Raw genomic sequence first — 26718 nt, 5'->3', positions numbered from 1 at the left:
AATTTTGAAATCCTTCATTTCTGAAGTCTAATGCTTGGGCTAAAGACTACTGCTTTAAACTGATTTACTTTTATAACAGTCACCAGCCCTAGGCATGTTTTACAGAATTTTTGAAAGTAATTGATAATTTTGCAATTATATTAAACACAAAAACCCTGAAGTTCGTGCTCATTGGCTCTAAACATTCAAAGATATCTATACATGCATGTCTTGAATTGTACTTGCATATAGTGATAAGGAAGTGAAACACCTGAATAAAGATCTATTACCATTTATTACCATCGACGGTCCTTTGCTGTAAGTAGAACTTACATCTTAGAACACAAAAGCATACGAAGAGCTGGAATTCCTCTTTTCAAAAACTGGTAAAACAGTAATCAATTAAAATACTTCCTTATAACCTATTGTCTTTTTCCATACCACATTTTATGCAGAAAATTACCAAGGTCCTTAATTTCTGAGACTCTAAAAATAATTATTCTTAGAGAAAAAGACAGAAGGCTTATTTTATACACTATACTTTGTACCTTTTTGCCTTAGATAATTAGGGACGTTAGTTCATGATTTGCAATACCTAGGGAATACTGGCATTAGCAGGGGAATGTTCTCTGGTACCCTGAGGAAATGAAAAGCTTTTAAGAGCAATCACTTTTAATCACTAACATGCCAACATTATATGCCTTCTGGAACTGAGGATGATATATAGACAGGACACATTAAGTGACTCTGTATTTTACCTGCATTGTAGGCTTTTGATAAAAATGTAGTTTTAAAATATCCATTTGCATGGCTTGCTTTTTACTACAAAATACATGATATCTAAGAATTCTGTAAGATTTACACTTCTTCTTGTACAAGCTATTGAAAATATTCTCTCTGATTCTGTAGTCGAGCTTCATTGTGCTTTTAGCATTATTATACTTTGTTACACAATTTCACTTGAGCGGTAAATGTCAAAGGCAAGAAGAAGGCCCTTTTGTAAGGGTGAAAGAAAAACTAAATCAAAAGGTGAAAAATGTAATTAAATTTGTCTTTACCTCCAGCTCAGCAGGAGACTTAGCACCTGCACAATTGCAGTACTCACAACTGAGTACATAGATTAACATTACACACCCATGATTTGCAAACAATTGCTATTGCTCAAGTTTTTTAATATGAAGTATTTTCAATCCAATGTTAATGGCATATAATATCCTATAGAACTGTTAATCACATGAAAGATAGTAGAATAAAACAGAGAGAAAAGGGCTATTTTTTTAAGAAAGCTTTTTTTTTTTTTTTTTTTTTTTTTTTTTTTTGGTACAGTATTAACAGAATCAGGGACAGGTCTTACTTTTGGTTTAGAACCAGAATTTAATTATACTTAGTAAAATCTTTTTGTGTCTTATTTCTCTGCTGTACTAACCATGGATACCTTAGATGCCAGCACCAAGCCCAGCACCACAGGACAGCAAGTACACACTGGAAAAGGAGGCAGACTGCACTCATGCACTGGGGTCCTCAGTGGGGATCCCCACCAACTAAAAACATTGGACCTGCCAATAGAACACATAGATCAGCAAAAAAAGATCACAAATAATGACACCCAGTAAAGGAATCTGACAAGTTTATATACTTGGCGAGCTAGGAAGGACTGAAGAAGTCATCTACTGCTGTCCACCTAACCAAAAAAGCCTCTTGCGCAATTTATACCAATTACTTCTTGTGATAGCTAATGTGAACACAAAATTCAGAATCTTTCTTCTCACTGACCTAGTTCTTCAGGACTTACGTTCTCTCCCATTATTTCATCTTTAGACAAACAACTCCATAGCAATTTTCAATCTGTCCTTGAACAAAGTCCTACTATATTAAGATACAATTCTCTTCTGGACGTTTTCTAATTTGTCTGCATCTTTTGGTCTTTAAACAGCCCAGTTGTTGCAGAGTGATTGTTTCCTCACCTGACCAGTCATGCTGTATTTAGCTACTGAATCCCATGAGCTTCACTGCCAGTCATTCTTATACTGCTGAGATTGCAATGGTCTATCCTGTAAATGGATGATAAATTCAAAAAGGAAGTGCTTACGTTCTTGAAACCTCTATATAAGATCTGAAGTTCCTTCTTTGTGAATTTACTCTGTGCTTCCAGCAGCTCAAGAGCTTCAGGTCTGTGTCGTACTGTGGCCATTTCCATTTCATCTTCTACAGTGTCTGCAGAATATGAGAGACAGAGAAGCAAAGCTCAACAAGAAATATAGGATGTAGAAATATCTAACTCTTGCAGAAAAAAAAGAGAAAGTTAAATGACATTCTTTTAAAGAACAGCTTTTGCAGCTTTAAAGACAAATAGCGTGTTCATTTTGAACTCCTACGGAAAGGGTATCTGTCTGCTTCAGTGGCTGCACAGGACATGGAACAGCAGTGATGATCCAGCAGTCTGGATATTATCACATCAGTACAAATAGCAAAAAACTGGAAAGCCAACATTCTGCAAAGGCATGCATGACACATTCAGAATGACTCTTCTGTTTCTATGACTCTCTGGGCAAAGAAAACAATTTTGTGAAACTTTAGTGCCTCCAGAATACTGGAAATTTTCCCTTAGTTAATGGATGTGAATTCACTATTACCAGATGGGATTCTTGGTGTTCTCCTTTTACCATGAAGTTGTGCTTTGGAAAGTGTGTGAGATTGATGTTGCATATTCAACAGTACACCTTACTTTGAGTACTGTATAACAAACCCTTCAGGGCAATGTGATTATTCACGGTGAGCAGCCTAAGTGGGGAACATGAGTATTTTAGTGACCTCATCATGAGGTGAATAAGAATGTGGATATACACGTTCAAGGCTTACAGCTGAGTGCAGCCCTAAAAGAATGTGAGATAGCAAAGCATTTTTTTCCAGGTAGAGCTTTAAATGTAAAAGTTAAATAAAAGAGCTAAAGAAACTTACAGTATTTATTTTTTATATGGGGTGCTAGCCATATACCTGATGAAAAATATGTATGTGTGCATCTGTTTTCAGGTACTCCCAGCATTAAACATAGCTTATGTAGTACTCCAGACTAATTTAATCAAATCACTGCCTTTTTAAGGCAGTTTAAGATTTATACCAGCTATGGAAATGTAACTTGAGAGAAAACAAACACATATAATTGTCGCTTCTACAATGCTGAAGTTATATATTTTATTTCATCAGAGTGTGGGTCTCTGCATTCTTAAAACCAGTTTTATTCATTCAGTTTTCATAAGAGCACAATATTAGAATACTTCATTAAAACCATATTATGCTTACATCTTCACATATTTTTGTTCTGCTACAATGCAGTAGTAATAACTTTCAGCTGCTTGTGAGAAATCTGGCATCAGAAGATATAGTTCAGCTAAACAAAAAATGAACAATCTTTAAATAGATATAATCAAAATACGTAAACTATTTGGATAAATCTTCACAAAATTGTAGGGTCTTGTCTTTTCTCCTGTCAAAGAAAGGTTGCTGTTGGCACTTATCTCAGGAGGATGATCTCAGTGTCACCCGTAGTTTTATCTCAGAAAGTCCATTGTGTGTTGGCTTGTGGACAAGCTATAACAAGTTTCTCTTTCATTTTTCTTTATAGGTTATCTCAGATGACTCATAGACCACTACCATCTTTGTGAAAATTTCCAATCTAAATGCTATTGACAAAAAACCCAACTGACACAACTTTACATTGGATATTTGATAATAGCTTTAAAGGGCCAGTATCTGAACTCACAAGATTATAAGAACATTTCAGTTCTCTTCTTAAAAAAGAGTTTTTGACATGCTGAGGTGCAAAGGGGGAGTCTTGAAAATCCTGCCCTTATAGATGAAACTGGAATAAAGCTGGTCCAGGTTTAAGAAGCTGTCTTCCTAATCTAGGGAAGGGGTAGCAAAGTTCTTGAGTCTCATTTTAATTCTGCATAAGAACATCCAGGGCTTATTTCACAGGTTTTTTAAAGCCTTTCCATCATGTTTTAAGAAATTTATCTTTCATATTCTTTATATAGTCATTAAAGTCCCTATAAAAATGTCATGCTGTAGATATGCAGCTGAATGGTTTTTTGTCAAGTCAACACTGGGTTCCTATACTAAATTGTCAAAAGAGTCAACCTGAGAATAGATATTTTTGAAAAGTCACTTGTGTTTTATATGCCAGGAGTTATACTGGATTTAAATGGGCTACTGTTTAGACAGAAAGGGACTTAACTGGAAATGAGCTCTCTAAGCATCTATTTGTGAAACATCTGGCTGCCTAGAGAGACATCCACAAGCTGTTCTAGAAGCTAAATTAATACACATAATAAATGTGAGGCTAGAGATAAAGGCCAGACAATGTTATGCTGAGCACAATGTTTGGTATATCCTTAGTAATAAACTTTATTATTGTGTTTTAATGATTTGGTGAGAATATAGAAGACTGCAGTGTGGTGATGTCTTTCTGTTAATGAAAAGTTTCAATATAACAATCTTTTCACACTCCATTTCTGTAGTCTTTTATAGATGTAAATAATCCAAATATAAGATCACCGTAAACTTCCTTATAATGTGCCAACTATGCTGATTAAAATACCATAGCATTTGTGAGTCGCAGATTTTTAATTTTTTTCTTCACACTTATGGTTACCATTATCCAGGCTGGAAAAAAAATCTATACTTTTAAAAATGTGTGAAAATATTTCTAAACATTAATTATTTCTATGGCATTAATGAAAAATCCATTGTTTCAGTTCTCCAGTTTCTTCAGCCTACGAAAGTTGTGTTCTTTTTTTTTTCCATAAAAGGCTAACATAAGTCAACTGAAAAACAGAAACATGTTCATATTTACTCATTAATATATTAAACAAAATATTCTTTTGGATTTCATTAATAAGTAGCTTTCCTCCAGGTAAACAGTAAAGACAGTTTTTAATGTATTTGCCACAGGAGTTATGCTTTGAACCTTTCACTGTTCATTAAAGAACAAAATGGTAAAAGCAATGCAAAAAGCAGACATACTGTTCAAATAATGGCAGTTGGAGAAACACGTCCAAAGTTAGGGCTCAGCTGATATCTGTAAAAGTTATGCACATGCATTTGCCTGCACAAACCCCAAATTATAGCTCCTCTATCTATTTAATAACTGCATGCACACACGCTTTTGTTTTCCAAAACCATTCTGGAGTCTAGTCCTATCTCTAGCACATGCATTTAAAAATTTAGCTGAGGAAGGATGGATTTAAGTTTAGGCTTACCAGGCTAAAGTACACAAATAAGAAAAAGCATTCTTTGACGTGCTTTGTTGAATGGGAATGCTGAAATAAGATTTTGTTTATTAAAGTAACCTTTTTCTGCATATGTTGATAGAATTAAAGTACAGAAATGCAAATTAAGGCTAAGTATATTTCAACAAATTACTTGTTTTATAAATATTCCCCTCAACGTTTCTAAGGCATTCACATTATGTGGTTGTTATTGTAGGTAGCGCTGGCTTTGTTCCTAGCACATTACAATGTTGCTTCTTTCATGCTAGCATAAATCAAATAGCACATTATGTCAAAATGGGATAATAATAATATGTGTCTGCAATGATATTCTTATTTAATATAATATTTTCATTTAATATAACATGCCTACTATAGCATTTCATTATTGACGAGAGTACAGAGAAAAATGCTGAATGCATCTTTTTTCACTACTTGGTTCTCAAGTATGAAATATTTAATGCAACTTTTATTTTGACTTCTTTTCTGGTTTATAAAACACTTTTAGCATGAAAATACAAGTTTTGCATGGTCAAGGTTATTAAGACTGACTCTAAATATTTTTTATTACCTGTGCAGACAAAAAGCTCCCACAGAAATGCGCAAGGGATAAGGATGTGTTGCTCTCCGACCAACTTCAAACAAACAGATCAAGCCTATCCCTTCTATTTTATTTCCTTTTTCTATTTTATGCCCCATCCCTGGAATTGTTGAAGGCCAGGCTGGATGGGGCTTTGAGCAACCTGGTCTAGTGGAAGGTGTCCCTGCCCATGGCAGGGAGGCTGGACTAGATGATCTTTAAAGGTCCCTTTCAACCAAAGCCGTTCTGTGATTCTGTGGTGCTATGATTCCTTTTATAGGCTAAGGCCGTATTACTCAGGCCACGTAGCTGAAAGCAGCTTCTACATAATGAATTACTAGCAGGTGTCACGATAGTAACTGACCTTTTTAAGCTACCTTATTTTCAAGTAAAACACATCAGCTGAAGCAACCGTGAAAAAGTCACTGTGCATTCACATCTTCAGTGCTTTTCACCTTTGAGATCTCAAATAGTTCGAAAGGAAACCAAGTACCACAGTCTTCTCTACAGCGGAGCATAGGAAAGACAGTGAAGTGGGGTAGCGAAAAGAAAGCCCATACCACTGAAGTCTAGGCACTTAACAGGGGCCTGTGTTTGTAGCCACGTTGCCTCAGGACACAAGGAACTGCTCTTGGAGGTATTTCTTTACCTCAGATTGATTGATATGCTTTATCAGAAGGGTATACAGGGCCCGTCTGCTTGCAATTTTAGATGTTCAGGTTAGTGCCTAGAATTAAACCAAATTAATCTAGACTGAATTGGGTCCCCAGGGGTATTTTAAAATCAGTTATAGAAGCCAATTTATACAGGAAGACATTAGTGTTATTACTACAATTTATCTCTATGTAGGTGTATGTATATATATTTGTGTATATCTATGTATGGATCTCCCCTCCCTCTCTCCCCCTATTTTTATCTGTTAGCTACCCTGGAGAGATTTTATTTCCTCATAGTATATCAAGACATCAAAGGTAGTGTCAGTGTGCTTTTTCCTTTATCTCTACATTCCCACTCTGTTTTCAATTTCATTTTTATTTTTGTTTCAGGCACATACTTTAGATCTCATTGCCTAAATAATTTGATGTTACATAGCCAAAACCTGCAGAGCCAAGCCGTTCCTCCCAGACCAATACTGCTGATACTATCCTGTCTATTGGATAGCAAGCACACACAGACATGTGCACACACGTACACAAAAAGATACCGCTTTTCAAATACATTGAGAGCAGCTATTTAATTTAACCGGTGAATCACTTCTCAGGTAGCTTGTGGAGCATAAGTGCCAACCCAGCAGCTCCTATGCGGCAGACCCTGGCACTGGTATCTTGCCATCCTGCTCTGCCCAGACAAATCTGTTACCAGCCCACAAATCTGTTTGTCACCTCCTTTTAAACCTCGGTAGAGCATACTGTTGCTTCAGTAGATACCTTATCTCTCAAATGAGCAGTTAATGAAAGTATAACTTCTGATGCATGCAAACCTAAAACAAAATCAAATGAAAAATAAAACTTGCTTTGAGTAACAGGAGATGTCGTTTTGGCAGCCGAGCAGGGCAAGAGTTTCATAAGTCGCTCTTTAATGCTGCGTTTGGTACTGTTCTGAGCGTAGAGGAAACCTAAAAAATATATTATCAGGACTGTTAACATAGGCTTGATAACAATTTCTGTACATGCTGCAGAGTTCATCATTATAGCAGAATCCTGATGGGAAAAGGCCAAACAGATGGCAACCATCCTGAATTGCAAAGGGCAACCAGAGTTTTTGAAGAGGACAACAAAATTATTTTGTCTTTGTATCTTTCCAAAAAAGGGGATTTCTCTGTATGTGTGCAGCTCTTAAAAAGTTCTTATAACCCACTTAAGTTCTTGTAACCCACTTTAAAACATCTACCATAGAAGTATCAGATTATGTATTTGAAACAACACAAGGTAAGAGTGTAAAATTTTAATGCTAAAATATTTTAAATACTTTTAAGTCTATTTGATTTCAAAGTTTAATATGGAAAACAAAACCAAACCCAAATAAAATCTCAAAGATATCTTTTGTTGTCCTTTCTGGCAGTCTTCTAGTTCCATGGCTGAGCTTTCCCATATAATTCATTCAGCAATAACCAACCTGGTACTTTTGCCTTTTCTGAATATTAAAATATCAACCATGATGTGTAGCCAGTCTCCCTTTTCTTTAATATTTGACATTCTACATATATATAAAAATAAGTATTATTTATATTTTCATCTTTAAATACTGACATGGCTGAATGGTTAATGTTCACGTGCCATAAAGCCGGTGAACAGCATTATACCCTTAATGACTGTGAGGGAAAGTGTCAGAGTGACTGTCTTTGAGGTCTAACTAACCATTTTATACAAAATGGTGATACAAGCAAGCATCTCCTGGGTGGATATCTGCTGCAAATGACAGACTTAACATCCGTAAAACAGTTGAGTAAATGATTTATGTTCCTGAGAAAGGTAGAGCTCAGTTTGGACGTTATGCAACTCCTGCACTTTTCCTCGTGACTGCGTGCGCTCACACACAAAGGCTGCTCTGGGATGGCTCCTGCTACAACAGCAAGAAAGCAAAACAGATGGGGCAAGAAATGAAAGACATGACTGACAGTTCCTGTGCTAGCAGTACAGTCACCAGAATAATCCTGGGTTATCCCCGCTACTGCACTTGTGCTGAACACTGGTGTTAGTGACACGATGAAGAATACTTTCCTCCCTGACACTGAACCAGAGTGGGAACCTCCCACTTGTAACACTAAATGGAGCTTGTAAGCAATCTTGAGAAAGTATGTACTTAAATTTGGGAACAGAAGGAGAAAGTGAGAAAGCTTTAAGGATATTAAACTTTGTAAATGAAAGAAAAAATATTTCTCAGTTTGTATATGAGTAAAACAATGAAGGAAATAGAATTAAAGAAATGGGGAAAAACAGGAAAGACTCACCAACAACCTTAAAAAAAATCAACCAACTATTACCAGGCAAATTCTGCCTCTGTGAGAACAGCAGCTCTGTGAATGGACAAAACAATCCAGTTTCAGCACAAGGTCAGATGGACCTAAATGACCATCTCTGGAAATGTCAAAAGCTTTTAATACAAATAATAAGAATGAATACACTTATGTCTAGCACTTAACCATCAGCTCAACTAGGAAACACTGTGCAGATAAATGCATAAAATAAAAGACAATCTGTGATCTGATGGGAATCTCAAACTCCATATTTTTGAGTACAAAACCTGAGCCTTTAAATGGATACCTTGTTGTCTCAGCTGGCAGTGCCTGCAGTATCACACTATGCCTGTACTGTAAATATCTGAACACAAAGGAAATTTGTTTACCTTAAAGGTTTTTTTCTTTATTAGGAATTCCTCTAGCATAGATGTGATCTAGAAATATCTACTTCTAGCTTGTTAATTTGAGTTAAGTTTTGCAAAGTTTTACTGCCTATGCATTACTTACATTATTACATAGGTCCACAACCTATGTAGTTACTGAAGATGTATACAGTGCTTTGCAAAACCGAAAGGGACATATTCTTTCCAAAGGGTTTGAAGCCTAAAGCCTCGAGTAAGCAAACAATTTTGCTACTTTTATGCTCACAAAAAAGCTCATGGAATTCAATGTAACCCATATGGGCTTTGCAGTGGTATGGTCAAGGTCAAAAATAAGATGAAATACATGGGAGAAAGTAATATCAGAGGAGTAACTTAGGAGGACAGTATAATTTTTGTACTCACTTCTGGCAGCTAATTGAAAATACTGAAACTAAGATCAGGGCAGAGATGAAGGAATTGGTTTATCTTCTCACAGTACGAGGAAGCAGCATGGAAGGTTTTCGCTGTCAGTGGCTGCAGTCAGTTTATTCTGCAGCTATTGCAGTTCACTGTCATGACCTCCTGATCAGTACTACAGTTTTCAATGTGATTTTTCATGAGTAAAGGACTACTTAATACAGAGAAAACATGTTGCACACTGGGTCTATGCTGAGTCAGTGTTTAATACCCAATAAAACACTAGAAGTATAAATTAAGATGAAATATTGTAAGAATTTCTGTGAATTAAGTAGCTATTTGCCCAGTTTGAAACAGGTTGAGAAAAAAGATGGAGCCATTAAGAAGCTAATTAATCTAAGATAGATTAAAATTTATTTATTATATAGTAAGAGATTCTTATTGTATTACCAGTCTTCAAAATGGCTATTTATGAAAAGGTGAAGAGCCATGAAGAACCAACACACTGAGAATGATGGACTGATGCTGCTTCCTTCAAACTTCTAAATAATAATAACTCTTAGCCTTGTCGTGGTTTAAACCCAGCTGTCAGCTAAGCACCACGCAGCTGCTCGCTCACTCACTCCTCCCCTGCCCCGCTTGGATGGGGAAGGGAACTGGAAAAAAGTAAAACTTGTGGGTTGAGATAAGAACAGTTTAATAACTGAAATAAAATATAATAATAATAACAACAACAATAATAATGGAAGATAAAAAAAAGGAGAAATAAAACCCAGTAAAGACAAGTGATGCACAGTGCAATTGCTCACCACCTGCTGACTGACACCCAGTCAGTCCCTGAGCAGTGATCCACCCCGCTGGCCAACTCCCCCGTTTATATACTCAGCATGACGTTCTATGGTATGGAATATCCCTTTGGCTGGTTCAGGTCAGCTGTCCTGGCCATGGTCCCTCCCAGTTTCTTGTGCACTTCCTTGCTGGCAGAGCATGGGAAACTGAAAAATCCTTGACTGAAGATAAGCACTACTTAGCAACACCTAACACATCAGTGTGTTATCAACGTTATTCTCATACTAAATCCAAAACACAGCACTGTACCAGCTACCAGGAAGAAAATAAACTATATCCCAGCTGAAACCAGGACAAGCCTGCAAAGCGATATTCAGAAGAAGCTGAATTTTCCAAACTTTTCTTGATTTTTTTATTTTTTTTTAATAATTGGTTCATTAGAGAATTCATAGCTGTTATCCCTAACCCAATCAGCCACAAACTCCTCTGGGCTAAGTGTGAAGGTTCTTCAAATTCAGGTTAGTTAACTGGTGCTGCTTGCTCTTGGTTTTGATAATTTGTTCCTCTGTAATGAAAATTAAACTGTGAGATGCACTTTTCCACAGAATTCACTGTGGGGGTGTCCTAGAACTCATCTCCATATGACACCACCTGGAATTGTGGGCAATTTTCCCAAGAGGTGCTCACGCTTCACAAAACGCTCTGTAACTGGAGCATAGCTTACATATTATCACATCTAGGCACTGCTCTACTGATATAAGTGCTGCATATAGCTGTTGGGCATACTAGACATCCTTTAGAAGTGACTGCTATTTAGCATGATTTATATCTGTAGTTGCAACTGATAAATGCACCAATGGCTTAAACCTCTGATTTACAGATATTAAAACTAGAGAACTGTAACTCTACAATTTTATTAATAAAAGTTTAATATGGAGAGTACCACGCATACACATAGTCAGTACAACTGTTTTCTGAATTGCTACTTTTAAAAATCGTATTTGGCCAAAAGCATCCAGATCATCGTTAAGTGTGTGACCTAGTCATTCCAATATCACAATGTTCACAGGCTGATGTAGATCTGACGCTGCTCTTACAAAAAAATACATAATGAAGCACAAAAAATTGTCCTCATTAAATAAAAAAATAATATAACAGACTTTAAAAGATAAGGAAAAAGGATACATTAGAATATAAAAGTTATTATTTACAAATTACAAGTGACTTATAAATGACCATACATTCCTGATCATATACATCTATACCCAGACTATCTTAACTCTTTACATATTTGGTGTTTCAGACATATGATCCCTGCTTTAGAAAGACAGTATATATATATTGCCCTGTTGTTACAGAGGTAGGTGACACTACCCCAGGAAAGGCTATCAAGGCAACGGATTTTTGCAGGAGCTTTTGGAGACAAAATATCCCTCAGCGTGACTGTTTTCTTTGCAAACTCTTTGTAGTCAGCATGAAGGTGAGGGCAGGTAGGCCACTTTTTGCTGGTGTAGGAGATAAATCAGATAGTCTGCCTTGCATCCCCACTAAGTGCATGAGATGGACTGTGCTGTGGCTGCTCTTCCCCCAGAGTTTTGCTCACCTTTGCTGCCTGCATCAAATGCCCTCTCTTCAAAGCAGCACTCTCCTGCCTTGCCTCCTGCCTCGTTGTTGCCTTTTTGTAATGGGATTTGGGTGATAAATGTCAACGTAGAAGGCACGGTCATCTGAGTACTTGAAAGCTTTTGGGGCAGGTAATCACCCTATTCGATAGGAAGTTCAAAAACTAGAAACAATTCTCCCAACAAATTCTTCCTTTGCTGTCAGTGAAAGAGAAAAGTTACCTGCAAAACTACCTCTTTCTCCCTCCGTGTTTTTTCTATTTTTAATTTTTTTCTTTCTCAATGTCTCCATCTATTTGGCAAAGAGCAGATCAGCTTCCACTGTTTAAGTCTCACTCCACTTTTTAGTCAGCAGTATTTACAATCCACTGCCCACATCCAATGCCTTGGCAATATAGCTAAGCTCCCAGGAAGCTGTGCTGGAATTTGGATTTTGTTCACCTACAGGATCTTAAGTCTTCCATGAAAATGGGAAAAATGCCTAAGTTGTATTAGTTCTGACTATGACCTTTTTGGAAGAGGGTTAGTATAAAACCTAAAAGCCTAGCTGCACAGGTCATTTTCCTAAGCCTAAAATTTTGGTAGGAAGTGACAAAGATTCTGAAAACCAAAAAAACGAAACGCATGAAGTGTTTTCTTGGCATAACGGTTTACGCTCAGTTTCAGCCGTACGATGGAATTTCTCCCAGGGCCTTAAGGGCTGGCAGCCCAACTAAACTGTTAATGGTTCCGCACAGGTGGAGGGGCAAGGGAGACAAAATGAAGTGCCGATTTCATATTCACAGCTCAGGACTTGTGGAAGAGAGCCAAATCAGAGTACATATTCCTTCTGTGTAGTGAGTCTGGGAATGAAATAAAATGATGTACAACATAAATATTTATAAGTCTCAGCCTCAGTTCTTTGGAAACACCTGCCGAGGAACTGTGTGAGTCGTCAGTAGGCTACTCCACAGATCATCAGGATTTTTGCCAAGCCAGGAAAACATTCTTGCTAATCTCCTTTGTCTGCACATATGTATTTTTAGTGACTGCCCCTAACTTTCTGTTTTTCATTGCAAAATATACCTATCAGCTCCATGGACTACTAAAGCCCCATAAATCACACCAGATCTGATACAAGGAGAAGCCATGAAGCTACTGAGCCGAAAAAATGGATAGCAGCATTTAAAGGACTACCCTGAAACACTCATTCAAGAGTCAGATTGCTCTCCTTCACTGTAAATTCTCTTGTACCTACTGTTTTAAACCAGCCTCCCAATGGGAGATGCAAATTAGGATCTGGTAGCCACACTTCCCTACCAATAAATTAGAGGTCAGAGTCAATCGGGAAGTCTGGAGGCCAAGGTACTTGAGCATGGATTGAAAATGAAGGACAAAGAACAAGTGATCCTGTCAAAACCAGTAACTACAGTAGGGCATTTGTGGGATTGGCAAATGGAAAAGGATGAAAGAAGAGAGGAAAAAGCTAATATCACAGGAGAGAAGAAATGGAGTAGAGAAGTGTCAAAACATAAAAAATATAAAACAGAGAAACGGCCATGCTTTTGTCCTTACAGTCTTCATTAAATTTCCCAAATACAGCTTTATTATTCAGACCATGGCTTCCCATGACGTACATGCAGCTTTTCAACCTAAAAAACTACTTAAGTTATGAACAGTTTCTATGTAAATGTTTAATGCAAACTTTATTTAAAACTGTTATAAACATCTCCAGGAGCATAAACACTGAAAATTACATAGAGTTTCTTCAGTGCAAAGCTTGAAAATGTACTAATTTTTCCACAGCACTTTGTTGATTTAATACCACTTAACGTACTTGCAGACACACTCCCAGAGCATGTGTAAAATGAGGCTGGTCCCCTATGACAGGAAACATATTTATACCAGATCACTTGCTTGCTTTAGAAAAATCTCCCTTGAAGTGGACCATGTGAGCAAATGAGAGAATGCACAATGAACCAGATTTGTTTGATTGCTACTCGGAACTATGCAGTTTCCTTCACCTTTTTCCCCTCTGTTGTTTATGAGTATATAAGTTTTTAACTAACTAATATATATACAATGATCACACAATAAATCACATCAACAGAAAGTTAGTTACTTTGTGGGGATCTAGGAAGGAGACAGATTAGGAGGAATAGGTTTTTAATTTAGAGGAGAAAGCAGTGGAAAGGAAAATAATACTTGAAGAAAAATGTAGTAGATAGTGCAGAGAAATTAAAAAAAAAAAAATAAAAACAAATCTGTCCAGTACAATAGTTTTAAGTCAGGCTCTTACTATCCTAAGCAATAAAAGAGTTGTACATTTTTCTTAATGAAATTCCTAATTTACTATTGCTCAAAGGGATTTTAGAACTGAATTAAAAATGCTAAACTACAGAATTTAATAGCTAACTGCATTTGTATGTAATATTTTCTAACAGACTCAAGGCCCATTGTGTAAGTAGGAAAAGAGATAAAAGAACTTTTTTTTTTTTTTTCCATTGGGCTTTGATTCAAACATGTTTGTATAGCTTTAATGGAATTACAGCTTCTTTCAAAGAAACAAGAAGCAAACAAACTCTGGGCCAAAGAAAATCTCTATGTGGCTCAAGAATGCTTTATTTCATATTCAGGAAGGACACTCAACTTAGGAAAAGTCATACTGGCTCTGTCTATTCACAAGCAATTTGGCACAACAGAAATAGATTGGCAGATGAAAGCCAGTGATGCTGAGGAACCTGAGATCTTGCAGGTGGCTTACGGATACAGAGACTGAAGAATAAGTGTGCTTTATCACAGCCTAAGCAGTAGCAGTGAAATGGTCCCTAACACTGGGCAGACTAGGCTGGACATCTCAACAGTGGTGTCCCTGGTCACTGAAGAGCCTGAAGGGCTGGCACTAGGGACGGGGGGGGGGGAGAGACCCTCCGAGCAGTCCCTCGCTTACAGGGCTGGTAGGCTCAGCGTGGCAGGCATGGCAGCATGCAGCTGTAAAGAAAACCTGTTTAAAGAGGTTGAATTACTAATTGTGATTGAATAGTGATAACAAACTGAGTTTATCTGGTTTGGCGGAGATTCACTGAGTTCTGCAATGGAGGAAACCGAATTGATGCTTCAGTCAAAACGAAGGATCAGCTCTAACCAGGGGACTGAAAACCAGCGATACGCAGTACCTGTGCTGTGGAATATGAAAGCAGAGAGAGAAAAAGGCTAGAGAGAGCAACTGAAGACAAAGAGATGAGTCTATTAAAAGTGAGTGACAGATGATGGAAAGAAAACAAGTGAGTGAGAAGAGATGAGCTAGAATGACAAAGAAGGGTTCGGCAGAGAAAGGAAAGAGAGAGCAAAAGTAAAAATGTTAAAGAGGAGTTAAGAATTAGAATGAAAAAGTAAATAGGGAGATACTAAAAATGTTGAGAGACCTTTCAAATATTTATTACCTCCATATTTAGCTTCTTATCTTAACGGTGTGTATGGTGTACGTGAACACGTACAATGCTGGACTCGGGTGTGCTTACATCTGCCAAAGGGCCAGCAGCTGGACCCAGACTGGGGGTGTGGGTACCCCAGCCTGCAGAGTCCGCTACTGGAGCCACTGGGGTCTCTGTGCCACCCACTGGAGCAGGTGAGGGTCTTGGCTCCAGCCACTGGGCTGGGAATGGTGCGTGTCCTGAAAACCAGCTACTAGGGGGTCCAACGTGAGCGAGGGGCTCAGTGCTGGGGGCTGGAGCGGGACCACAGGTCATGGCCTACGTGCCTGGTTCCGGCTGCTGGGGGGCGAGTGTCCAGGTCTGCCCCAAATCATGTGCGAGGGGTGCGTTGTAACATCCTTTAATAAGCATGTCTGTACTTTATAGAGAAAAGCCTTTTCATACTCATTAGGAGAATTAGAGCAAGACCAGAAAGAGATGCTTTTAAGGAATAATTTGTGAAGTATACCTTCTTAGTGTTCACACTATTATCCAATTATTCTGAGTGGAAATAATTAACCTGCAGTGCTCTAGGCTGTCACTGCAATGTGGTTTTTAAATTCTTTATATTAATTTAGTTCTTAGGAGAGATGTCTCACTGAGAGCTCACACAACTTTGACAAAATGGTGAAACGAAACCAGTGCACTTTTCAATTCTGCTGAACTAGCCCCAAGGGAGTCCGCTCTGACCTAGATTGTTCAGGAGTAGGTCACTTCCAAATCCACTTTCAAAGTCAACAGCAAATTTTCCAGAGTTCAGTAGGATTTGTCTGGAGCTTAAGTTCTATATTCCATACTTTGATTCCTAACATTTTTCTGCAAATTTTAGTGGTTTGCATAAAGCTCATTTTGATTTTGGGTGATGGTGATGTTGCACCACCTCTGTACAGAAGGCACCAAGCCTTTCTGAAACATTGATGGTTTTCAGTTGTTGAGCTGCCACTCTTGACATAAAGTACCCTACTTTCCATGACGATCTCTGTCCTGCTCCATAAAAATAACCTTTTTGAACAAGATGGAAAAGAGGCACAACAAAGTAATGAAGAATACACTTTTCTTTTTTGCAAAGAGATTTGAAGAAACAAAAAAATAGTGCCATTCATTAAATGCTTCATTAAAAATATTATAAAGAAATAGAAGAAAAGAGTATCAGTCCTTCCCGTTGATCAACTACCCTTAAAACCAAGTGTAACATGATGTTTACATTTACATTTCCTCGGTGCAGAGCTGAGCTATTATAAATTACTTAATTTCCTGCTAACAAAGTAGAAAGAGTAGTGTTTTATTTCAAAAGTGTTCTGGTTTCCTTAAGAGTGATGAAGCTACTCTTATAGCTTTTATAACTGTGTGTACAGTTCCAGCCTGAATGCCACTTCTAAGCACACAACAGATGACAGTCTTAGCAAGCACTAAGGTAATTAAAAATACGTAGTATGTGCATATGATGAATTTTAGAGGCTGGGTAAGTGTGACGGATTTGCGATTAGGCTGGCTAGAAGTAACAAATACATTCTTGTAAATCCCACCCTCTGTAAGGATCGGTGTGTAATTTGTTACACAAATGTTGTGCCAAAATGCAGAACTTCTACTCAATCTTCTAGTCCATCTTGACTACAGTTGCATTCTGAGACTATAATTAATCTCAGATAGGTTTAAGAATTAATGATCTGGATAGCACTGTTGAAATACTGTCAAATTTTTCACTAGTGTTCTAAAAGTTATAAATAAAGAAGCCACTTTGAAGCAACAAATTCTCCTTAGCAGTGGTGAATATGAGAACTTAACTGATAAAAATTTCACATACAGTTTAAAGGCTTATTAAAATTCAGGAATCACATGTTTGCAAATATGTAAAATACTAGGATACATTTGCACCATTTTGAAAGAATGTTTAAATAATTTACAAAGTACAAAAAATGCAAAATTTCTTCCTCTTAGTAAAACTAAGTCTGTGATTCAATGGCAGACGCCAGCTCCTTGTGCTGAGGGTCCCTGACCAGTCCTCGCTTCCCTGACACCGATTCTCATCACAGTATCACGCTGCTTGAGAACAGCCCTTTCCTTTGCAAACCTGGTTCTATTTCCTGATGCAGCTGACAGCACATCTCTGCAAATAATTTTGTCTGCATGCCTGGAACAGTGATGTATTTGGGTGGGAAGAGAATGAATGGTTAACCTGGGAAAGTGGGAGCTTCTTAGGCCTACGTTGCTGCTGAAGTACACATAGTGCTGAACCACGATCTTATTTTCTACTTCACAGAGCTGGGGAGAAGGTGCAGAATGATATTCAATATTGAAGGAAGACAAAAAATGCTTTCCCTGCTAATCCTTGCAAAAGAAAGAAGTTGAGATATTCCAAGCTATTTTCTGAGATTATAAATGGCATTTATTGTCAGCTTTGCTCATGAGTGTTTTGAAAGGCATCTATTCTATTTCAGCTGAAGGGTATCATGTATAGCAAACCCATGAAATTATTAACTAACAGCAGCCTGAAAAGTGTTAGATGATTATACACTGTCATAACAAAGAGATTTATCTAACACAAGCTATATGTAGGAAAAAAAAAAAAATCCAAAAATCTATTTCTGATAGTTTTTCTATGAATTACAACATTTAAAAGGCTAGTTAATTCACAGAGCATTATGAAGACAATTGGAGCACAGTCCTTTTGTTTTCATCAGCCAAAACTCCCAATAAAATTAGTTCCTTGAACAAGGAGATAGGAAATCTGGCTTACAAAGGAACTTTGAAACCTTTGCACAAAAACATTAGGAAAAAGATTTCAACCGATCACTGGCTTTCCATCCTGATGCTTTGCTAACCATTGCAAAGGACCTAAGGAAGGAATTACACTGAAACATTGAAGAAAGGTCACTTACTGAATAAGAGTTTAAACCTTTATTTTTTTTGGACAGATTTCTAAAGATGCTTTTCTCTATGAACCAACACTTGCATGCACAGGCACACACACAAACACTGACTGCAGCATGCTGATGCTGATTACAAGTCTTCCCTGCGGCGATTCAGGCTGCAAGATAAAATAAATAAACTGCTGCAACAGGTGGGGATGTTTCATTACATCCTCTTGGTTCTGTAACTATTAAAACATGTAGTTTTCTGTGGTTGCAGGGCTTTTCAGTTGCTAGTGCTCAATTTCTTCTCTTTTGCCTGTAGCTTCCATTTCTCCTTATAACTGTCATATTACAGTTCTCACTCGCTGTACATTTATTACATTCCTAGTATAGCGAGTACATCCTGCAGTCTGTTCAAAATCTGCAACTAAGATTTTCTTACCTTGACATAAATGTATCGCCCTGACATAAACTTGGCTTGCTGCTCTGTAGCCTGTATAAACATCTCTCTTAAACGTCCCTCCCCACGTCCCTCCTCCAGCAGCAATATTCCCTTCTTGCCTTATGGAAACTCCACAATCGAACTGCATCTAATTCATTGTCTAGTTACCTTAATATAAGGTTGCTGTCTGTCTTTGTTCCCCTGGTGATCTCAGCTTTTCATCACCCAGTTCTCTGAATTTCTAGCTGAGACTTTCACTCTTTCTACTCATATCACTGCATGCACAAGGAAATGAGAACTGGACTATGTTCTTCTTTAGTCATCCCTTTAAACTCTTCTATTTGTCTACTGATCTACAACTAGATTGAATTTTTACATAGAAACATGGAGAACTGTGAATGGCATTAATAAAGGCAATTAAAGAATGCACTGCTTTGTATTTTATTTGTCTTTTATTTCTGCTTTTATCAGTGGCACCTCATCTATCTACCGGTCGCTTAGGTCCCACTATGTGTGGAAGGACAAAGACATTAATTTATCTTTGCACAATACCTGCTGCAATAAATCCAGACTGGCTCTGATCCTTAGGCAATAATCTCACACAGAATGTTTATAAATAACAAAATATATTTTAAAAACTCAAAACAATTACGAGAAAGAACAAATGAAAGACTAGCGGCAGCTACTGAACAGGAAGAAGTGCTTTATTTTAACTTCAGCCAAAGAGCCTTTGCAGTGCTGTCATGAGCTACATGGAGCAAACTCTTATATTGAGCCTGACAGAGCTTTCAACTGTGAAGGAAGAACATGTGCTGGGACTGGTCCTAATCCTTGTGCTTTGAGTCAGTTGTTTCTAAACAAGTCGTAATTTGTTGAAGAGGATACTGTATCTCATTTTTCTCCTGCTTACTCCCTGTCTATCAGAAGAAATACATCTGACTTTTGAACTTGAGAGACCCTGGTATAAATCAGTTGTAACTTACTTGCAATACATAAAATCCCCAAGTCTTTTTCATTCCCTACTACTAAATGTTTTTCCATTTAGTGTTGAAAATTTTCAGTTAAACCACAGTAAAGTAACCATGTGCAATATAACACATATCAGCTTGTATTAAAAGGAGCAACCAAAGGAACGCCAATTTACAAGTGAATAAATGTGGGGGAGAGAGAGTAGGTAGGAAGATCACTGGGTATTGTAATGCTAGCACACAGGAAACAACAAGAAACAAGCTTCCAGTAGAGAAACCCCCTGCGCCAAAAGGTCCTATCACTAATGTGTTGCAAAGTCCCATTAGAGCAAGCGTTATTGATTTGGGAGTTCTTGCCAGGGCAAATCTGTTCAGTTCAGAGATTCCCCAAGGGTCCTGACAAACCACACTCTTGCCATACTACAAGAAATTGTCCTACTGGGTACTGTTTTTTTAGCAGGCCTAAAAGCAAGCAAATCCACTTGCTGTTTTCTTTTACAGAAAGCTCTGATAGTTGGGGTTTTTTTAGTTTTCTTTTCCAGACCACTTCCCCTGTTGGCTGCAATAAAATAAAATACCTTGGACTTTTTTATTATTCTAGTTTGACTATTGTCCTCATGCTGCTCTATTCTCTTCAGCCCATTCACACATGGATCTGGGGCACAGCTGGAAATGGTTGCCAAGGATAAACTGAAATTCCTCTTGAGTTCCTCAAGACTTCTCAAATTCTTCATTTCCCAGTGGAACACAAAGAAGCCACTTTTTAAAGAAAGTAGTAATTTCAGGTTGTTTCTTCATAGTGCTCACAACATGTCACTTCAGACTAGAAGCCACAGATAACTCTTTGAAGTGTGAAATATAGCGACTCAGCAATAACTCCCAGACAATGTAAGTAAGGCAGACACAATAAAGTAGGGAAACAACAAAACTCATTATGCATTCTTATACATACATGCACAAACCCAAATAGCACATCTGTCTAATGTCAGCTGCTAGAGAGAGGAGTCTTATGGTCTAAAATGCTTTCTGCAAAACTAAATGGGTTTCGATGCTCAGTTTAAAACCAAATGAGCAGATAGAGATATAACCATTGTCATACATGGATAAATATATGTAGTTACATAAATTCTCATAAAAATACTTATGTTATACTAAAAAATCCAGAATGATTAAATTTATTTTTTATTTTTACATTTTTAAGTAGTAGACTTTCTAATTAAGACACAAATAAATATTATATGTAGATATGCAAATCTGTAGTAATTTCTTAAAAAGAACCAAATAAAAAGAAAAGTTTATACAGCCCTTGGCATATAATTCTCACTTTATGTTTGAATAAAGCACTCAATTTTTCTGGTCTAAAGTAAATCCAAGCAGAAGAAGTAGTACTGCGTTTCTTATTATGTCCCTTAGCTGTTCATGCACAAAATAAAAAGTAATTTATTTCTAAGAAGGTTACGAGATGCTTAATAGCTAGGTGGAGAAAACCTCCTGATTGTTGTTTAAAGCTATGGAAGAGAGATGTGAGTAACAGCAAGCTGTTCAATTTGCAGTCCTTTTTGCTTGTGGAATTTAACTCCAAGAAATATCTGAACATAATAAATAGTTCATTGTAGGTCTTGTTTTACATAGAATATGGGACGATTTTAACTCAATGGAACAAATCCTTAATTCTGTTGAACAAAATCCACATTCAAGAAGATTTATAAGCCATTTGCTTCAGTGTTCTGTAGTGATAGACAGTCATCAAACTATGGTTAATTACCATTACTGTAGAGCGTGGAATATGTGAATGCCAATTCTTGTGTAAAAGTTCTGTAACTAGAACAGCACATAAGCAAATGTTTAACAATCCAAAGCCAAATCAGTAATACAAGCTTTTCTACTTTGTGACCCAATACAGAAAACGATAAAATAACAGGTATTATGGATCTATGTAAAGTAAAATGGATGAGATGTGTGTTTTAGAAATGAGTTAAAAGAAAAAGCAATGGTTTGGCAAACCAGAGCACAGGAATTGTACTATGGATAGCGTATGTAGGTTCTGAAAAGATACAGAGACAGCTTTGGAAGAGAAACACTAGAGCTAGTGTCAATTGTTAAAGATTAGGAAGCAGAATTAAAGCAATAAGATAACAGAGTGGGAAATTATTTGCATAGAATGTATCTTTCATTTATAGTCTTGAACATGTATTGTCAAAATTATATAGATCAGAATTTTTAATACAGGGCACTACCGATACTTACATGAGGACCAATAATTCTCACTTTGTCTAACAGGAATTAAAAGAGTAATGATAGCAACTCGGTGACGTAGTATATACTGAAAGAAGTAGTAGCAAGGGAAGGGTCCAATTTTAATTCCTTCTAAAAAGCCTATACACATCCAATTAATTTAATTTTATTCACAGACAGTACAAATTTAAAAGAGAAATCCAGAATTAATCAGAAGTCCTTGCCTCTAATATGGAAGAATGCTCTTGATTCAGCCAGTAATTTTCCAACTACAGCATTTCTGCAAAAGTTTCCATACCTTTTTGTAACAGGCTGCAACAGAACAGCTTTTCTATCTGGCTGGCTTTATTCACTTTTAAAGAAAAGAACCCTCCTAAGTATTTCTTTTGAATGAAAAAAAAAATTATATTAAAATGGGCATAAAAACACCAGCTGGTATTTTCTAAAGAATGCATAATGCAACAGTTTTCAAATGTCTACTAGGAGATAGCGAACAAAGTGTTGCTGGTGACCTATAGAACTAGGACACAGGGGAAACTGACAGAAATTAGATTTGTTTTAAAAGGAACAGGAATTGTCTCAGAGATTATTTCTGATATGAGTTTCTAATGATGATTTTTGTGATTTACGTGTACATTCTTTTATTAAGAAAAAAAATCATCTCTCCGATGGTTCTGGTGTCCTCAGAAATAAGAAAAAACCAATAAAAATAGTGACGCAAAACACAGAGTAAGCATTCTGAAATAGTAATATATTATTTTCAACAAAACAAGCAGGACTTTTTATACATAAGTATGATTTTTTTAATTGATGCTGCCACTCTAAATGTAGGGTGTTACACCAGGAGTTTTTTGCATGAAAGTCTGATCCCGAGTAGGACAGAAACCTCCCAGAAAATGCCTGTTTTGCTGACTTGTGTCACAAGGAGGCTTATTACGCAGCTCAGAAAAGTAGAGTAGCACTCTTTCTTTTCGTTTTTTTTTTTTTTACCCCAGATCACTTCAGATTAGGGAAAACACATTTAGGGGAATTGGCACTCTGGACAGTCAAACCCATTTGAGTGGCTGCACTCCACTGGACAAGTCAGGCTTGTATCATTCTGTCTGCAATTACCTGTAAAGGAAATCTGAGTCCTGAAAGTTCAGGAAATTACTGAGGTTTAGGAAGTGGGCCATCTGTAAGAATTTCCTTTGAGATACCTTCTCCTAGTTAAAGAGCTTGAACTGACTGAGAAAAAAAGATACCTAATAAACATCTTATGGCAATCTTTTTGGTAGCTGTTTGGAATAAATAATCAAGGATAGCTATATCAGTGCTAACTAATTAAGTTTTGGGGTTTTTTGTGTTTTTTGTTTTTTTTTTTTTAAATTCTGTAGATATTTGATATTACTTTCCCCTGAGTAATTTAACAAGGGTTTGGTTTTTTTCAGTGTCACTCCTATTTAAAATTACTGATTTTTTTTTTTTTTTTTTTTTTTTTTTACACTCTTTAATCCTTGTAACTGAAAACTGTAATGCTTTTGCCATATATAGCACTAGTATTGGACAACTTCACATACTTGTGAGCTAAATTAAAAAAAAAAAAAAAAAAAAAAAAAAAAAAAAAAAGGAGAGAACAGGATAAGGAGCATTGAGAAAGCAGCCTGATCACTGATCGGTCAGTGTTTCAGAATCAATAACCAATTTACTACAGCACTTTATTACGGTATAGCTTAATGAGTTCTTGAGATCAAACCTGGTTATTTTTCAAGGTGCAATATACCCCAAATTAACATCTACCATTTTTCTTTCTTTCCTTGAGTAACCAGTAACACAGCCATTACAGCAGTTAATTCAGAAATAAAATCTCATTACTCAAGGATATATATAAGGATATATATCCTTAGACATGTTAGCAAAATAATATTGAAACTGTTTACACTAATGTGGTTTATTATTGAGACTGAGCTAATAGATCTGGGAGGACAATAATCTCCACAGAGTGACAAATGGCTGTGAGAAAGCTGTGGATAATAATCACTCCTGCTGGCAAAGCAGTAGCTGGAAGTGATTAAGCCTTTAGGGTCCTACTGATGTCAGGGTTGTTACAGTTTCTTTTGTCAGGCAGGAAAACTATCTGATAAAATTAAAATAAATACCTATCATTAGCAGATGGAATACATGTACCAAAATAAACAAGTGTTTACATATATATATATATATACACACACAGAAAATTCATTCCTAATTGCTCTTCCATTCTGAGTCAGGCATTGTTTGAAACCACCCTGTTCAAAAGAATTTTATCTCTTAATCATGGTTGCAGGGAAGACATATCCAAGAAAAGAAAGCATATTTTCAAACAAAACCTTTGTTCCTATGGTGTTTCTAAGTTGGAATGTTATTTTTCTGCTTGTGATTTTTATTATATTCTTCAAAATATTATTAAGAATACACACCCAGGGAATTGATCATCACCATCACAGGCTTGTCCAAAATTTATTTATTATTGTTAAACATTCCTTACACAAATTTGTGGGACTAACATATTTCATTTGACATTTTCAGCTCATCCCCTCAGACAACAATGCTACTAAACAAGATGCTGCACCACTTTTATCAAAACCCCTCCTAAACTGTGTTTAGCATACAGTACCCACTAAGTGAATTCATAATAATAGCAAAAGAAACATATTATTTTCTTCCCTCAAATTCCTAGTTAATACCTTCTAGACGATGAGCTTTTTCAGATTTGCAGAAACTTTATCTTTCTGCCTTATATACTGCAGGGCACGTTAAAGCTGAATAAATGAAATCCTAACAACTGCTTAGTTAAAATGATCTTCACTGGAAAATGGGTGTTTAAAAGGGCTCCTCCATTCTTAAAGGGCTTCTTTAAGAGATGATTCCAACCAACAAATTGTATTTCAAAGAAATGTCAGTAATTCTTTCAAAACAATAACGTGAGGAAGAAAATTCTGTCCAAGCTTAGCCTAACGATCAGGCTTACACCTCTTGGATGACACATTTGAGACCTGTTACAGCAGAAGTTCAAGCTTCTTAAGATAATCTTCCGAAATATTGTTAGAATTTGTTGAAACCTGTAGCGTGAAGTTTGTAAGACTGGTTCAGCAACCTTCTGACCTTACTGAAGAACCATGCAAGAGTAAATCAAAGCCTGCAAGAAGCACACAGCTCCTACCCCTACAAAGTTCTCACACAAAAGCAGTAATTGCAGGAGCATAAAGCCAACAGCAACAACAGCAGGAGAACAAATAAAAGATTTGGGCAGTTACTGCCAATACGAAAAAAAAGATAAACCAGGGAGTTCAGAGTTTCTCTTTAGCATTAGGGTTCTGCAGAGCACATTCACATTCTTCACAAAAATAGCCCAATATTCTTCTTCAGGTTGTTGTAATTCTACTCTATCAAAACAGCTGGGCTGCCCTAAGACACTTCAGGATAAATCTGTTTGAAAAGTTCAGATTTGGACAGACGTGGGCCTAAGCAAGACAGAAAGTAAAGGAGCAGCAGCCTTGTGCCTTCATGGAAGTGCCTTGAATTGAAAAAAAAATCAGTTCCGAATTAAACCTTCTGAGGATGTTCATCATTTTGCGTACTAGAATTGTTTAACTGAGGAATGTTTCTGCAGATTAAATGGAACTAGGAATCTAATGATATTTTAAGAGTTAAAGAAGATGTGGCTTTATAGGCTAAAAGCTATGCTGAATTATTAGCTGGACCCTTCATGAAGAACTTAGAGAAATTAATTAACTTAAGGAAAATTATGTCAAGGATGCAGAGAATGTGATCATACTTTCTCCATCAAGAAGTAAACAAATCCTTGAATTTTATAAATTCAATCTTATACAAGACAGAATTATTATCTAGCATGACTCCCTGCTACAATTACTAGTAGAAAGAGTGGCAATGTCAGAAGTTTACAACAGGTTTAATTGCAAGCACAATGACATTCTCACAGCTAATATACTGAATGACAAAAACATGATTTATTTATGATAAAATCATATTATAAATTCTGATCAAAGTAAGACTTTAAGGACTGTTAATTTACTGGGGTGGTGAGTATTCTGGGCATTAAATCAGTAAAGCCTTGAAGAATATAGGTTTTGCTGGACTGGGGGCAGAATGCGCATCCCCCTTGAGAATTAAGTCATGGGTTGATGATGAGATCTCACCTTCCTTTTGACCTTAAGAACAAAAAGTCATCAGGAAAAATATTCTGGAAACTTAGACCAGTTAGTCATTTTATTCTCTGCTCCCGATGAACTGAGCCTTACTCTTTATCTGTCCATGTTTCTAGAGAAAGACAGTGAAATCCACTGCTAGAGATTCTGGTGTTATTCAAATTCTTAGTTCTTTATTGTATTTTAAATATTAAAAACCCCAAACAGGTCAGAGGACCTGTTGTAAGAAATTTTATCAGTTCTAATGAAAGAAATACAAGTAGCATAGTAGAGTAGCTACTAGAGCTGTTACGTCTTTCCAGATCCCGAATCCAGATGCAGATTTGTTGAGCTATCTGGAAGGCTAGCCTCCTCCTCATTTTTTGCTGGCTACTTGGAATATACACTGTGTTGTGATGACAGAGAAATTTCCAATCTAACATCTTCCTTATGAAAGCTGCAGTCCAATATTCAAAACTGCCTGCAGCTGTGTTTTGTTCAGTAACACCTACTGTGCAAAGAGAAACACAGGAAAAAAAAGGGGTTTTACCTTTTTTTCACTTTACTAACAGTTACAGCCAAAAGCAAGAGAAGAAAAAACTCTATGCTGTACGATATATGCATACAT

General features: G+C 36.8%; 1 protein-coding gene across 10 annotated transcripts in view; it reads right to left on the bottom strand.

Annotated features, from left to right (window-relative positions):
- Positions 1-26718, bottom strand: part of KCNIP4 (potassium voltage-gated channel interacting protein 4) — a 460551-nt gene that overhangs the window by 54298 nt on the left and 379535 nt on the right. For 9 of the 10 annotated variants that reach the window (XM_049795573.1, XM_049795536.1, XM_049795520.1 and 6 more), the window contains one exon: positions 2069-2193. In XM_049795573.1, coding sequence (XP_049651530.1) covers positions 2069-2193 — 125 coding nt within the window. Of the gene's footprint in view, positions 1-2068; positions 2194-7339; positions 7442-26718 lie in introns of all 10 variants that reach the window. The other variant, XM_049795527.1, reaches the window with a different exon arrangement.

The sequence above is a fragment of the Accipiter gentilis genome, chromosome 3, assembly GCF_929443795.1.
Source record: "Accipiter gentilis chromosome 3, bAccGen1.1, whole genome shotgun sequence".
NCBI lineage: Eukaryota > Metazoa > Chordata > Aves > Accipitriformes > Accipitridae > Astur > Astur gentilis.
The sequence above is the reverse complement of the archived record's forward strand: the minus strand, read 5'-3'. Positions and strand labels throughout refer to the sequence as shown.